This window comes from Mercenaria mercenaria, chromosome 5 (genome assembly GCF_021730395.1).
Source record: "Mercenaria mercenaria strain notata chromosome 5, MADL_Memer_1, whole genome shotgun sequence".
NCBI classification, from domain to species: Eukaryota; Metazoa; Mollusca; class Bivalvia; order Venerida; family Veneridae; genus Mercenaria; species Mercenaria mercenaria.
In genome coordinates, this window is record NC_069365.1 from 64,885,021 (window position 1) to 64,897,810 (window position 12,790).

At 37.1% G+C, this 12,790-nt stretch overlaps 1 protein-coding gene across 5 annotated transcripts in view; it reads right to left on the bottom strand.

Annotated features, from left to right (window-relative positions):
• Window positions 1-12,790, bottom strand: part of LOC123557435 (uncharacterized) — a 173,443-nt gene that overhangs the window by 5,539 nt on the left and 155,114 nt on the right. For all 5 annotated transcript variants that reach the window (XM_053543770.1, XM_045348884.2, XM_045348882.2 and 2 more), the window contains exons 3-6: window positions 3,349-3,565; window positions 2,125-2,363; window positions 1,748-1,863; window positions 691-825 (exon numbers count right to left, since the gene is read on the bottom strand). In XM_053543770.1, the coding sequence (XP_053399745.1) occupies window positions 691-825; window positions 1,748-1,863; window positions 2,125-2,363; window positions 3,349-3,565 (707 nt within the window). The remainder of the gene's footprint in view (window positions 1-690; window positions 826-1,747; window positions 1,864-2,124; window positions 2,364-3,348; window positions 3,566-12,790) is intronic.

Below are 12,790 nucleotides of genomic sequence, written 5' to 3' on the forward strand. Positions count from 1 at the left end.
CATGTTCAATGATGAAGTTTATATGACCACAAGATCACAGCCAAGTTCAATGAAGTTCCACAAGATCCCCACGGACAAGTTCAATGATGAAGTGTATATAACCAAGTTCAATGAGGAACTATACATTACCACAAGATCACAGACAAGTTCAATGATGGTCCACAAGATCACCACAGACAAGTTCAATGATGAAGTTTATATGACCACAAGGTCACAGTAAAGTTCATAGATGGTCCACATCATCACCACAGACAAGTTCAATGATAGAGTGTATATAACCACAAGGTCACAGCTAAGTTCAATGAGGAAGTGTACATTACCACAAAATCACAGACAAGTTCAATGACAAGATCCCCACAGACAAGTTCAACGATGAAGTGTATATGACCACAAGGTTACAGCTACGTTCAATGATGAAGTTTATACGACCCACGATCGCGGACATGTTCAATTATGAAGTGTGCATGACCACAAGATTTACAGTCAAATTCAACAATGAAGTGAATATTAATTACCACAAGATTATTTTGATCGGCTCTTGTGGCTTGTGAACACAAAATTTCGGAACGGACTGATATACGGGCAATACGGTCGTGTTAAAATACGGGACGGTCCGATGTTCACGGAGATTAGCATTGTCTGATAGAACTATTTTAAAGGGGAATTTTCATGTTAAGCATCACTACTTACTCTAAGTCTTTCTCATCTAAAGGTAGTAAACCTTTGTGTATTTTATGGCATTTTCTATGTCCAGACGCACATATACATTCACAATCTGCTCCGGGGCGTCTTTTGGTAAACTGTAAAGGACATTCCTTACGGCAACTGAAAGAAAATACAAAAAAACGTGCTTTCTAACGAAAATAAATTTCAGTCTGTAAGGCGATGCATAAAGAATATAGCTTTATGCTTTTCCCTTTCATAGATATAATATAGTATTACTGAAAACATCTAAATTTGAAATAAACATTCGAGGGTCATGCCAATCTTAGATCAATTTTGGTAGTGTCATCGTAGAAAAAAAAATCTTTAATTTATTTTGAAAATGGGCCAGCGTTTTCTGACAAGATTATCTACGTTTCCACTACATGCCCATGCAAAATGGAATATTACATACAAATATGAAAAAGTAACTATCCCTTCTGGCGGCAAAGTTTTCGACAAGCTGGTATACATTTTAAAGAGTCATCGAAGGTTCATTTCTGTGAAATTATTCAAACTAGATTACATGTGAATCATGTAGATCATAAGCTAAGTGCTTCAACAATTTGATCTAGTCCCCTAGCCTTTTACTCAAGTGACACAGTTTTTTTTTATATCTCGGGCAACACAGTTTTGAACCTGACCTAGATTTCACAAATGCAAAGATTCTGGCGTAGATTTGTTAAGATTGATTTTAAGATTCAATTTGTCAAATTGAAAATGTGGCCTCTTTAAGTTTTAAAAATGTTTTTTTTTTGTGATTTGACACGGTTTCAAGATCGTCCGCGACTTTATTGAGGGTAGCATTCTGACAAAGTTTCAAGAAAGAAGATTGGGCCAATATTGCGAGTTATAGAGTGTTTACAGTCAAATTGTTGACGCGATGCACGGCGGACAACAGGAGACGACGGAAAAAGGGTGATCGTAATAGCTCACCTTGAATACTTTGTGCTCAGGTGAGCTACAAATTCCGCTTAGAGATACTTTAACTGCGCATTTGCTATTAAATTTATCTAAAATAAGATAAGATCACTTAAAATCTTACTTTGTAGTAACGTCTACTTTTTGGCATTCACATGCCGTATGATTTATTATTGTTTTGGCAGCAACTAAATCTTTGGCTGGACGAAGGTCGTCTGTACCAGGAACCCTTTCAAGCACCTGCAATATGAAAAAAGGCCTGTTGCTACCATTCTTAGTATATACATATATTGCAGACGATTTTACCACATGCATTTCTTCGTCAGCAGTAGAAAGAAATTATATATTACAAAATGATTAAGTTACAGAGACAAGGATTCCCCAGACACTACTGATAAAATATTAGTCGTAAAGTTAATCTTATATTAGCAATCAAAAACTTATAACTTCAACTTCTACTCATAGATTCCACATTTGATACGATCATAAAACATTACTTACCATAAAAAATTTGTCTATCAACTCTATTCCATTATCTCTTTTTGGTCCACAAACATAACCACGTGGGCAACACGCAGTGGAGTTACTGCAGCGGTTGACAACTGTACATGAAGGAAGATAATGGCGGACGGAATCCGAATATGTGTCTTCTATACGCACTATTTCCGGTTTAGGTACACTGCAGTCTGCGTATGGACTTCTCTCAAATTCTAGATAATGCTGGTAGGCAATCTCTCTGTCTGAAGGATAAAGAAGATAAAAGTCAAAGCTACTACACATTAGAAGAATGTTTAGAAGGCATAAAAATAGTAATACAGTAACTGTTTACAGTCTGCTGAAACAGTAATTCTATTGAACGATTTTGTTCATACCCTTCTCAAACTCCGTTAGAAATTTACTTGTAATGTCCGGAAGTATTGACCTAGTACTCAATAGTCTTCGCCAATATTTTCGGGCGTTTTCGTTACATTGTGAAATACATTTTGTATTTGTATCCTGAAAAGATCTACGAGTATATTAAGTAGAATTACCTATAGTGGTAAGCTCTTTGACTTCCACGCATTCAAATTAAGTTTTTAAATTCAATGTAATGTAGTTTTATCGATATTGCTTTTATTCTTACATCTTCAAAACGTCCCTCTTTTAGATAAAATAATGCCATCATTCATAAACTGATAAACAGAATTTGCTAGAAGAAAGCATTTATCCGAACCATATGTGTTTTCTAGTGTCATAAAAGTCCAGTCATTTAAGGGAATCTGGTCAATTTGCACTTCAGCTTATCGTGTATAAAGTTAGATATATATTCACAATGATATTACATCAAATGTGTTACTTTACTCATCTGACCGGCAGCATGTCTTTTGGCGAGGCGTTCTTAGCTTACGGAATTTGTTCTGGATTTTTGTTTATCCGGATGTTGTAGCCCAACTAATTTGACGCGATCCTAGGAAATATCGACTTATTTTTTATGGGCATTATCTCCACTCGGGTTAGATTGCCCGTCACAATTATAAAACAATCTGACCGTCGAATTACTTTGACTACCGGATGTTGCATGGATACAGAAGCTCAAATCTAATCTATAGACAGCATAACTTGCTGTCATTCTTCCCGTTCTCGCACGTTTTCGCTGCGCTTCCTGGAAGTCCAATCCAAGAACAATGTACGCTTATCAAGAACAGCTCGCCTAAAGATGGTGCATGAATTACACAGTAAACGTACAGTTTCTATCGTATTCCTCTTCCCTCATCATACGATTCGTACCCATACTTTTCGACCCGTAATACTTCTGATGCTTCTTCATATACATAATGGAATTCACCTGTTCTTCAGTTAAATCGGGATCACTGAAGAAAATTTTCAACATTTCAGCTGCACTCTTTGAATTAGCTAAATGTTTTTCGAAATCGTCTTTTGAAACACTTCTGAACGGGAGATCCTGAAATGAAATAATAAATGTTAATGGAAATACAATTCCCGTCTACCTTTCTTCTTCACTGTAATAAAATGAGAAAATAAATATATTTTGTAGATTGGTAAATGTTAGAGCTCTGGGAACTGGACATTTTGACCTGTTATGGTAAACATGTATTTCAAAATTATTATTATTATTTACCAGATTTTTATAGCGCTCTTTCATCTATAAAATATACGTTCAAAAGCGCTGAAAAAAAAGCAAAGTTATATAGTTATTGGCTTGAAAAATAAGTACAGTTAGCGTCGAGTATCCTTTACATTATATCATATTTATATATATTTTACCACGAAGATCTTTTTAGCTTTGAATATATCAATAATGCTGCATAAAGGCAATTTGGCTATTTCTTGCTTTTCTAAAATGTTGTATATTAATCGCCGAATGAGGATGAGGATCGCCAAAACAGAGAAAAACATGTAGAAACAAGTATGTCGTTCAGTAACTTGATTTTTCATCTTTTCCATATGCAAGATCTTCAAAACCCATGTAAAGGAATATTGCTTCAATTTATCATTTAAGAAATGTCGCACCTGAAATGTATACTTCTTACTTTGTCCGATTATGCAAATCGAATTTGTCGTATAATATTTGCGATTTAGAAAAAACAAGAGCTGTTTGTAAAACACGTTTGCCCTCCAAGATGGCTTGTCCCATTTTCAGTCTCTTGATCACTATGACCTTGACCTACTAACCCAGTCATGCTTACTGGGGTAAGTGGTTCTCAAGTTACTGAATGGAAACTGTTTTCAATGATATTGACCTTTGACTTACTAATGGGTTCATCAAGTTTGAAGTTCTATGTCAAGTGGTTCTCAAGTTATTGCGGGGAAACCGTTTTCAATGTTTAGGTCCTGTGACCTTGACCTTTGACGTATTGACTCCAAAACAATATGGTTCATCTACTTCTTAAGCCCATTCATGCTTTCAAATTTGGAAGTTCTTGTTCAAGTGCTTCCCAAGTTATTGAGCGGAAACTGTTTTGAGAGCTCAGGCCCCTGTGACCATGACATTTGACTTACTGACCGCAAAACTATAGGGGTCATCTTCTTGATAAGTCCAACCATGCTGTCAATTCTGGAGGTTATGGATCAAGTGGTTCTTAAGTTATTGGGCGGAATTGTTTTTAAAGTTCAGGTCCCTTTGACCTTCACCTTCGACTTCCTAGCTCCAAAACCAATAGGGGTAATCTACTTCATAAGCAAAATCATGCTACCAGGGTTTGAAGATTCTGGCTCATATGGTTCTAAAGTTATTAGACGTGGACCGTTTTCAGGTTCTGGCCCCTGTGATCTTTGACCTATTGATCCCAAAAAGTATAGGGATCATCAATTTTATAAGATGCTGTCGAGTTTGAAGGTCAAGTGGTTGTCAAGTTTTTGGTCGGAAACCGTTTTCAATGGCCAGGGTCCTTGTGAACATGACCTTTGAATTACTGACTCCAAATCCTCTTTATAAGCCCTATTATGCTACCAAGTTTGAATGTTCTAGGTTATGTGGTTCTTAGGTTATTGGGCGGAAAGCGTTCACTCTACCGATAGACGAACCGACTGACCGACGCGACCGACAGGTGAAAAGCAATATAGCCCCCGCTTCTTCGGAGTGGGGTTGGGGACATAAAAAAGCAGAAATCTGAGGCGCCTTGAGAAAGGTGTTATTGAAAATTCTATAACAACTCAATTAACATATAAGCAAAATATCATTTTGATCCTTTAATTCTATTTGTCCTGGAAACTGTTTTGTTTCGCCTGAAAGCATACGGAAATTAGCATACAAGTTTTTTGACGGCAGCCAGGGATTCTGAGCACGAAATGTGACCTGAAACTAATAACGTGGCGTTGTGTGATGGGAAGTTATATAATAAAGCGGACAGACGTTAAGTTCAGTTAAGTAATAAAAAGCCGTGACCTTGAGAGAAATACTTTTGTCATTCTAAGAATCTTCTGATCAAAGAACTATCTTTCTGATAGGCTTACATTAAATATTGGTAATGTTTTTGTCATGATTGAAACTGAATGTAATTAAGTACCAAATTAGTGATATTTGTACTGAGTTTGTCACTGTCATTATTTTGTGCATGATAACAAATTGATAATCGACGCCTTTGATGTGTTAAAACAGAATATTATCTTTTCTTGTTATGACATTACCGAGACCACATCAAAACAAGAGCTCGTCGAACACGAAATGCCCCCCTTGATGCATTCAGTAATTGCACAAGGAACAGAAATTATATGCTCACTGTAAACAAAAGTTTTACCATTCTGGTTTAATCTGACCTTGACCTTTAACATATTAACCTAACAAGAGATTACAGAGTGATCTTGGCGCCATCCACTGAGCTATTTTTGAATGTTCAAAATTTCAAAACTAGCTCAAGGTCAAAATCAATGTCAAATTTCATTTCGGAACACAAAACTATGTGTATGTGGTCCAAATTTGAAAGCTGTGATTTGAAGCCTGTACCTTCAAAAATGTGAAAGTAGGTCACTATGTCCATCTCAGGATCAAAGTTCATTTCGGTACACAAAACTATGCATGTGGTTCAAATTTGAAGGCTGTAGCTTGAGAAATGTGAAAGTAGGTCACTAGGTCAAAATCAAGGTTAAATTTTATTTCGGAACACAAAACTATGCAAGTGGTCCAAATTTGAAGCCTGTACCTTCAGAAATGTGAAAGGAGGTCACTAAGTCAATCGCAAGATCAAAGTTCATTTCAGTACACAAAACTATGCTTGTGGTTCAAATTTGAAGGCTGTAGCTTGAGAAACGTGAAAGTAGGTCACTAGGTCAAAATCAAGGTCAAATTTCATTTCGGAACAAAAAACTATGCATGTGGTCCAACTTTGAAGCCTGTACAAGTGTGAAAGTAGGTCACTAGGTCAATAACAAGTTTTTTTCGGTACACAAACCTATGCATGTGGTCCAAATTTGAAGGCTGTAGCTACAGAAATGTGAAAGTAGGTCACTAGGTCAAGATCAAGGTCAACTCATGTCAAGGTTCATCTTGCCACTCAAAACTATACATGTGGTCCAAATTTGAATGATGTAAGTTATGGACATGAAGGTTCTAAGTTTTTCCCTATATAAGTCTATATGAACCATATGTCCCCTGGGGCGGGGCCATATTTGACCCTAGAGGGATAATTTGAACAAACTTGATAGAGAACCACTAAATGATGCTACATTACAAAATATCAAAGCCATAGTCTTTGTGGTTTGGACAAGTAGATTTTCAAAGTTTTTCCCTATATAAGTCTATGTAAACCATGTGACCCCCAGGGCAGAGCCATATTTGACCCTAGGGGAATAATTTGAACAATCTTAGTAGAGGACCACTAGATGATGTCATATACAAAATATCAAAGCCCTAGGCCCTGTGGTTTTGGACAAGGGGTTTTTCAAAGTTTTTTCCTATATAAGTCTATATAAACCATGTGACCCCTGGTGTGGGGCCATATTTGACCCCAGGGAAATAATCTGAACAATCTTGGTAGAGGACCACTAGATTTTGCTACATACCAAATATCAAAGCCCTAGGCCCTATCGTTTTGGACAAGAAGATCAGAAACCGTTTTAACTGTTCCTGGCCAATGTGACCTTGACCTCTGACTTAATGACCTTAAAATCAATAAGGGTCATCTGCTGGTCATGGCCAACCTAACTATCAATTTTCCTGATACTAGGCCAAAGCATTCTAGAGTTATTGCCAGGAAACCATTTTACTATTCCTGGTCACTGTGACCTTGACCTTTGACATACTGACCTCAAATCAATAGGAATCATCTGCTGGTCATGACCTACCTCCCTATCAACTTTTGTGACCCTAGGCCTAAGCGTTCTTGAGTTATCATCCGGAAACTGTTTTACTGTTCAGGGTCACTGTGACCTTGACCTTTAACATACTGACCTTAAAATCAATAGGGGTCATCTGCTGGTCATTACCAACCTCCCTATCAACTTTCATGATCCTAGGCCCAAGTGTTCTTGAGTTATCATCCGGAAACCGTTTTACTATTCAGGGTCACTGTGACCTTGACCTTTGACATACAGATCTCAAAATTAATAGGGGTCATCTGCTGGTGATGACCAACCTCCCTATAAACTTTCATGATCCTAGGCCCAAGCGTTCTTGAGTTATCATCCGGAAACGGATTGGTCTACATTCCGACCGACCGACCTACCGACCGACATCTGCAAAACAATATACCACTCCTTCTTCGAAGGGGGGGGGGGGGGCATAATAAAGCCACTGGAAATCGGCATAGTGTACGGACACTTTACGTGAGTGAGTATGATTTAAGATTAAATTAGACAGAATCTTAAAACTAGTTGCACTGATAATAAGTATTTGATAAAAAGGTGAAAACCCGCCAAGCAATTGTATAGATTATTTTATCATAAAGGTGAAAAGGCCAAAGGCTGTATAATGTAATGACGTAATAAACAGACAAAGGTAGCCCTCTGGCGTTCTAGAGTAAAAAAAAAAGTTCGTCATTTTTTTCATCCAATCTGCTAGGTCATGTGTAATCTTACAAGTTTATTATTTCAAGGAAAATTCTTATGAAAGTTTTGTTTAGACTTGACTTTTTAAAAAGAATTTTTACAGACTTTTTTATGTGAAAACTACAAACAAATAAAGAGTACAGACTTAATGTATTTCGTCATGTCAGTGCAATAACTCAATAAGTGCATATATATTATATAAGCACTTATTGAGTTATTGCGCGAGGGTACGAAGTGACCAAAATGGGTCGAACTCTGCCGCAGGGGATTCATGTTTATAAAAATACAAGATATTTCCACAGAAGCCTTGCACCAACAAAACAGCTCAGAGCACCTGCACATCCCTTAAAGAAATATCTATTCCATTCGGAAACCTGTGGAATTTTTCATCCCCCAATCAAAATTTACAATTTTAATCAGCTGTTAAATAACCTTCACCCCAGATATAAACAGGCAGTAAAGATGAAATTAATACAGGCCTGCAGCCGGAAAAAACATCTATGGACAAAGCGTTTTTGTTCATATCTGGTGTTTATATGCTTGATGTAATCAGATAAGATAAAACTCTGCTATTTCCTTGTCACATTTACCCTTGGCAATGGTGTAATATACACCGGCACCTGATAAGTCCTGAAATTTGGCGTAGAAATAATAAGCCGCACCTGACAAATTTCCCAGTCAGTGCCTCAGCAGCCAATTGCGTTATTTTAATACAATCGTGTGAAATAGGCGAAAATCCCATAACTGTTTTACTAACGGGATTTTTCGATCTAGCAAAAAGGTGCACTTACTGGGGTTTCAGTGGTTTTAAGTAGCCTGAGAAGCAAGCGTATTGTGGTCAGTCATAATGTTTTATCATATTAAATACCATAGGGGATATAGGAACACAATTTTTCAGGCTAGCAGAAGGTTTATTAAGATAAAAAAAATCCAGAATTTGCATTGACATAAACAAAATTTAAAACTAGTTCTAAAGACCTTTGTTCCAAAAGACTCCACCTTGCTATGACAGAGAAAATACGTTTTTATCGACCCATGAAAAATGCCGCTTCAAAGTTTTCGGGATTTTGGATCAACACCGCAGATTATACTACATACGTTGCAATGGCTCTTTCATTTCATTCTTTGAATGTTTCCATTCGTCAAGGTCAAAAATCATGACACACATCTCTGCTATCCTGATTGCTTTATCTGCATTTTCATATATCTAATCGAGATTGGCACAATCAGCATCTGTTGATATAATTCCTTTCGCTGTATACAGCCTTTTATCAGATAAAACAAACAGACACACACTTTGTTTACACAATTTCCATGCTGCTCTGCCAAGATTGCTCATTTATCAAAATATGAATTTACACATTGGAAAAACAAAATGTGAATTACTTCCTGCTAAATCTGTTACCAACACTAATTGAAAAGTCAAAGGAGTGATAGAAATTTTTAATTCAAAGCGCCCAACAAACACATCCAAAACGCAACATTACTAACACGGTCATAACAGAATACTAGTATATTAGCATTACTTTTGTAACATTACAAGCACAGCCCTAACGGATGATTACCAGCGAGAATTTGTGGAATGTGGAGGCTGCAACTGAATACCCCTGTCGATTGAGGTGCTACAAAGTTTCGAATTTCCGGTGAATAACAAAACTTATTCAGTTCTTTCCAAATATAATAGTCTGGCTACCGACTGGATAATCCTTTATTCTTTTTTAGAAAAAAATCTGTAAAAAATTCTGACTTCATCAGTCCTGGCTCTGATTATCTATGTTTTGAGAAGACAAGGGACATAATCATACAAAATTTGAATAGCCTCAGGAGTTATCTCCTTTGAACAAGACATGCGGTCTGAACACAGACTACAAATATAATAGCATTATTGGTTTTGCACTGCTAAAACACAAGTGATTTTGTTTACAATGAGTGTAGCGTTCGTTGGCAAAATTCAAATTCAGAGTAACCTTTGCAATTTACTATAGAATCAGATTTTTTTAAATTTCGGTAAAAAGTCACTTTGTGCAAATGTGCCAATTTTCAGAAAAAAAATCATTCTACTATTTTTAGATATTTTTTTTTAAAAAGTGTCCCTGATATGAAGCATACACACAATTATAGTCCAAGATCCAGCTTGAAGCCTATAGACTTTAGTTCCCCTAGTTATATGGACTGACCTCCAGATCATACGACAACAAAGAAAAAGAAAATTTTAATATATCAGGAAATAGTTACTACATTTCATAAGAAGGCTTTGAGCACGAAGTTACTGTTAGGTGTTCGACTCCATTGACAGAAGTTTACTTTGGTGTAAATTAAGCGATATTGACCTGTTCCGCAGTAAGGTTGGTTTAATGTTAATACTGGCCTACGACAAGGCTGCTCCTAATACCACAGTCACACATACGGCGCAAATAGCTACGTCTAGCTACGGACAGAAACTTAGTTACCCGTATCGATCCGTATCTGAGCGGTACGGATTGGTACGAATTGATACGGATTACTACGTTAAGGTACGTCTCAGGTACGTATCAATACGGATAGATACGAATTACTACGTTTTTATCCGTGGCTAAACGTAGCTTTCCGCGCCGTATGTGTGACTGGGGTATTAGGGAAGGTTGTGTTATATATAGGACGAACGTTACACCTTCATTATAAAGGAAATTCACAGTTTTCTTACATCCAATACTATAACATATATGAGGGGAAAGAGAGGACACTTGAAATAGATTACTATTTCAAGTGCCCTCTATGTGCTCCGATTATGACAAGCCACATGGTCAGTTATTTACTGGACATGCATGATGAAGCCAGATGTTCATGAGCGTAGCCTATGTGTCAAGCAGCCATCCAGCCTATGTTTTTTGATATGTATACATTTTTTATCTAAAAAAATATGTTAGTGCAAGTGTTGAAACACACGCTTTTGTGGTCTTTCTCCTTTCCCTCTAACGTTTTAAGAAAGCTCACAGTTTTCTTACATCCAATACTATAACATATGAGGGGAAAGAGAGGACACTTGAAATAGATTACTAAAGAGCTGATATAGATAAAAAAGCAGATATGCATACTTTTATATGCTGATGATATTGTGCTATTGCAGAAAACGAAGGAAAACGAAGGCGACCTTCGCCCCATGTGGTTCTGGGACAATCTGTGTATGAAAAGAATTGGAACCACTGCCTTACCCTTGCATGATCGTAAGAGGCGACTAATAGTAATAGGGTCTTAACACTTGGTTTTGCAGTAACTCTGTGATTCCAGCAGGTATGCAAATTTTGATTCGATACCTCATGTTTTTATTTCGATGTAAATGAAATGTGGAACCAAAATTTGTAGTCCTGTTTGGCGCCATATAACCTATACTGTGTTGGTGCACCGTAAAATCCAAATAAATAAACAAGCAAATTCGATGAATTGGAATCCCCCGCCAAAAGGGTCAGAGTTGAGGAACGGCAAAAAAATATATCCAGCAAAAAGTTAAGAATGTTACCAAGAAGCAAATAATTTCATTAGTCAAAATCAAATTAAAAGAAAATGAATGGTTTGTTTGGGTGGGGCTGGGCGGGGGAGGGTGAGGACACAACAGTTTACATGTTGATTATAAATATTGATAGAAAACGAAAAATGAAAAAAAAAAAAAAAAAAAAAATGGTGGGGGGGGGGGGGGGGGGGGGGGGGGGGGGGACCAAGGTAAGGTGGTGACCAGGTGTAGGTACACAACATCACATGTTTATAATAAATGTTCATGGAAAAGAATGAAAGAAGTTTAATGAAATTCTTCCAATTGGTTGGTTTGTTATGTACAGATCTGTGGATTTTTAAACAATTAAAGGGCAATAACTATATGGAAAATTGACCAATCGAAAAAAACCTTGAAGGGCATCGTCGCAGTATCTTGGTTCATGTCTGTTTCAAGTTTGATGAAATTCTACCTGCTAGTTACTGAGAAATGGCTGCAGACGGACATTTTTCATTAAATCAAGGGCAATAACTCTGACGGAAATTGACCTATAAAAAAAAAACTTGACGGGCATCAGCACAGTATCTTGGTTCATGTCTACTTCAAATTTGATGAAATTCTACCTGTTAGTTACTGAGAAATAGCTGCAGACGGACATTTTTTATTAAATCAAGGGCAATAACTCTGAGGGAAATTGACCAATCAAAAAAAAAAACTTGACGGGCATCATCGCAGTATGTTGGTTCATGTTTATTTCAAGTTTCATGAAATTCTACCAAGTAGTTACTGAGAAATGGCTGCGGACGGACGGACGGACGGACTGACGGACGGACTGACGGACGGACAACGCCATTTCAATACCCCCCTCCCGATTTCATCGGCGGGGGATAATAAATAAATAAATAAGAAGGCGACCTTCAGGCTATGTTGACCTCTTCAAATGATTGGTGTATCTCAAATGGTATGTCTGCGAAAACCAGTAAAAGCAACATTGCTCATTCCCGCTCAAAGTCAGTAATGAGATCTGATTATATTTTTGTGTGTGGTAAATTAAATATAGACCATGCTAGTAAATATATGTACCTTGGAATTATATTACTGAACATTTAGACTACAGTTTTACGGCAAAATATGTTGCTCAAAGTGCTGGACGTGCCCTTGAACTTCTCATTGCTAAACTGAAACCTACAATGTCTACACGAAATTGTACATTTCGTG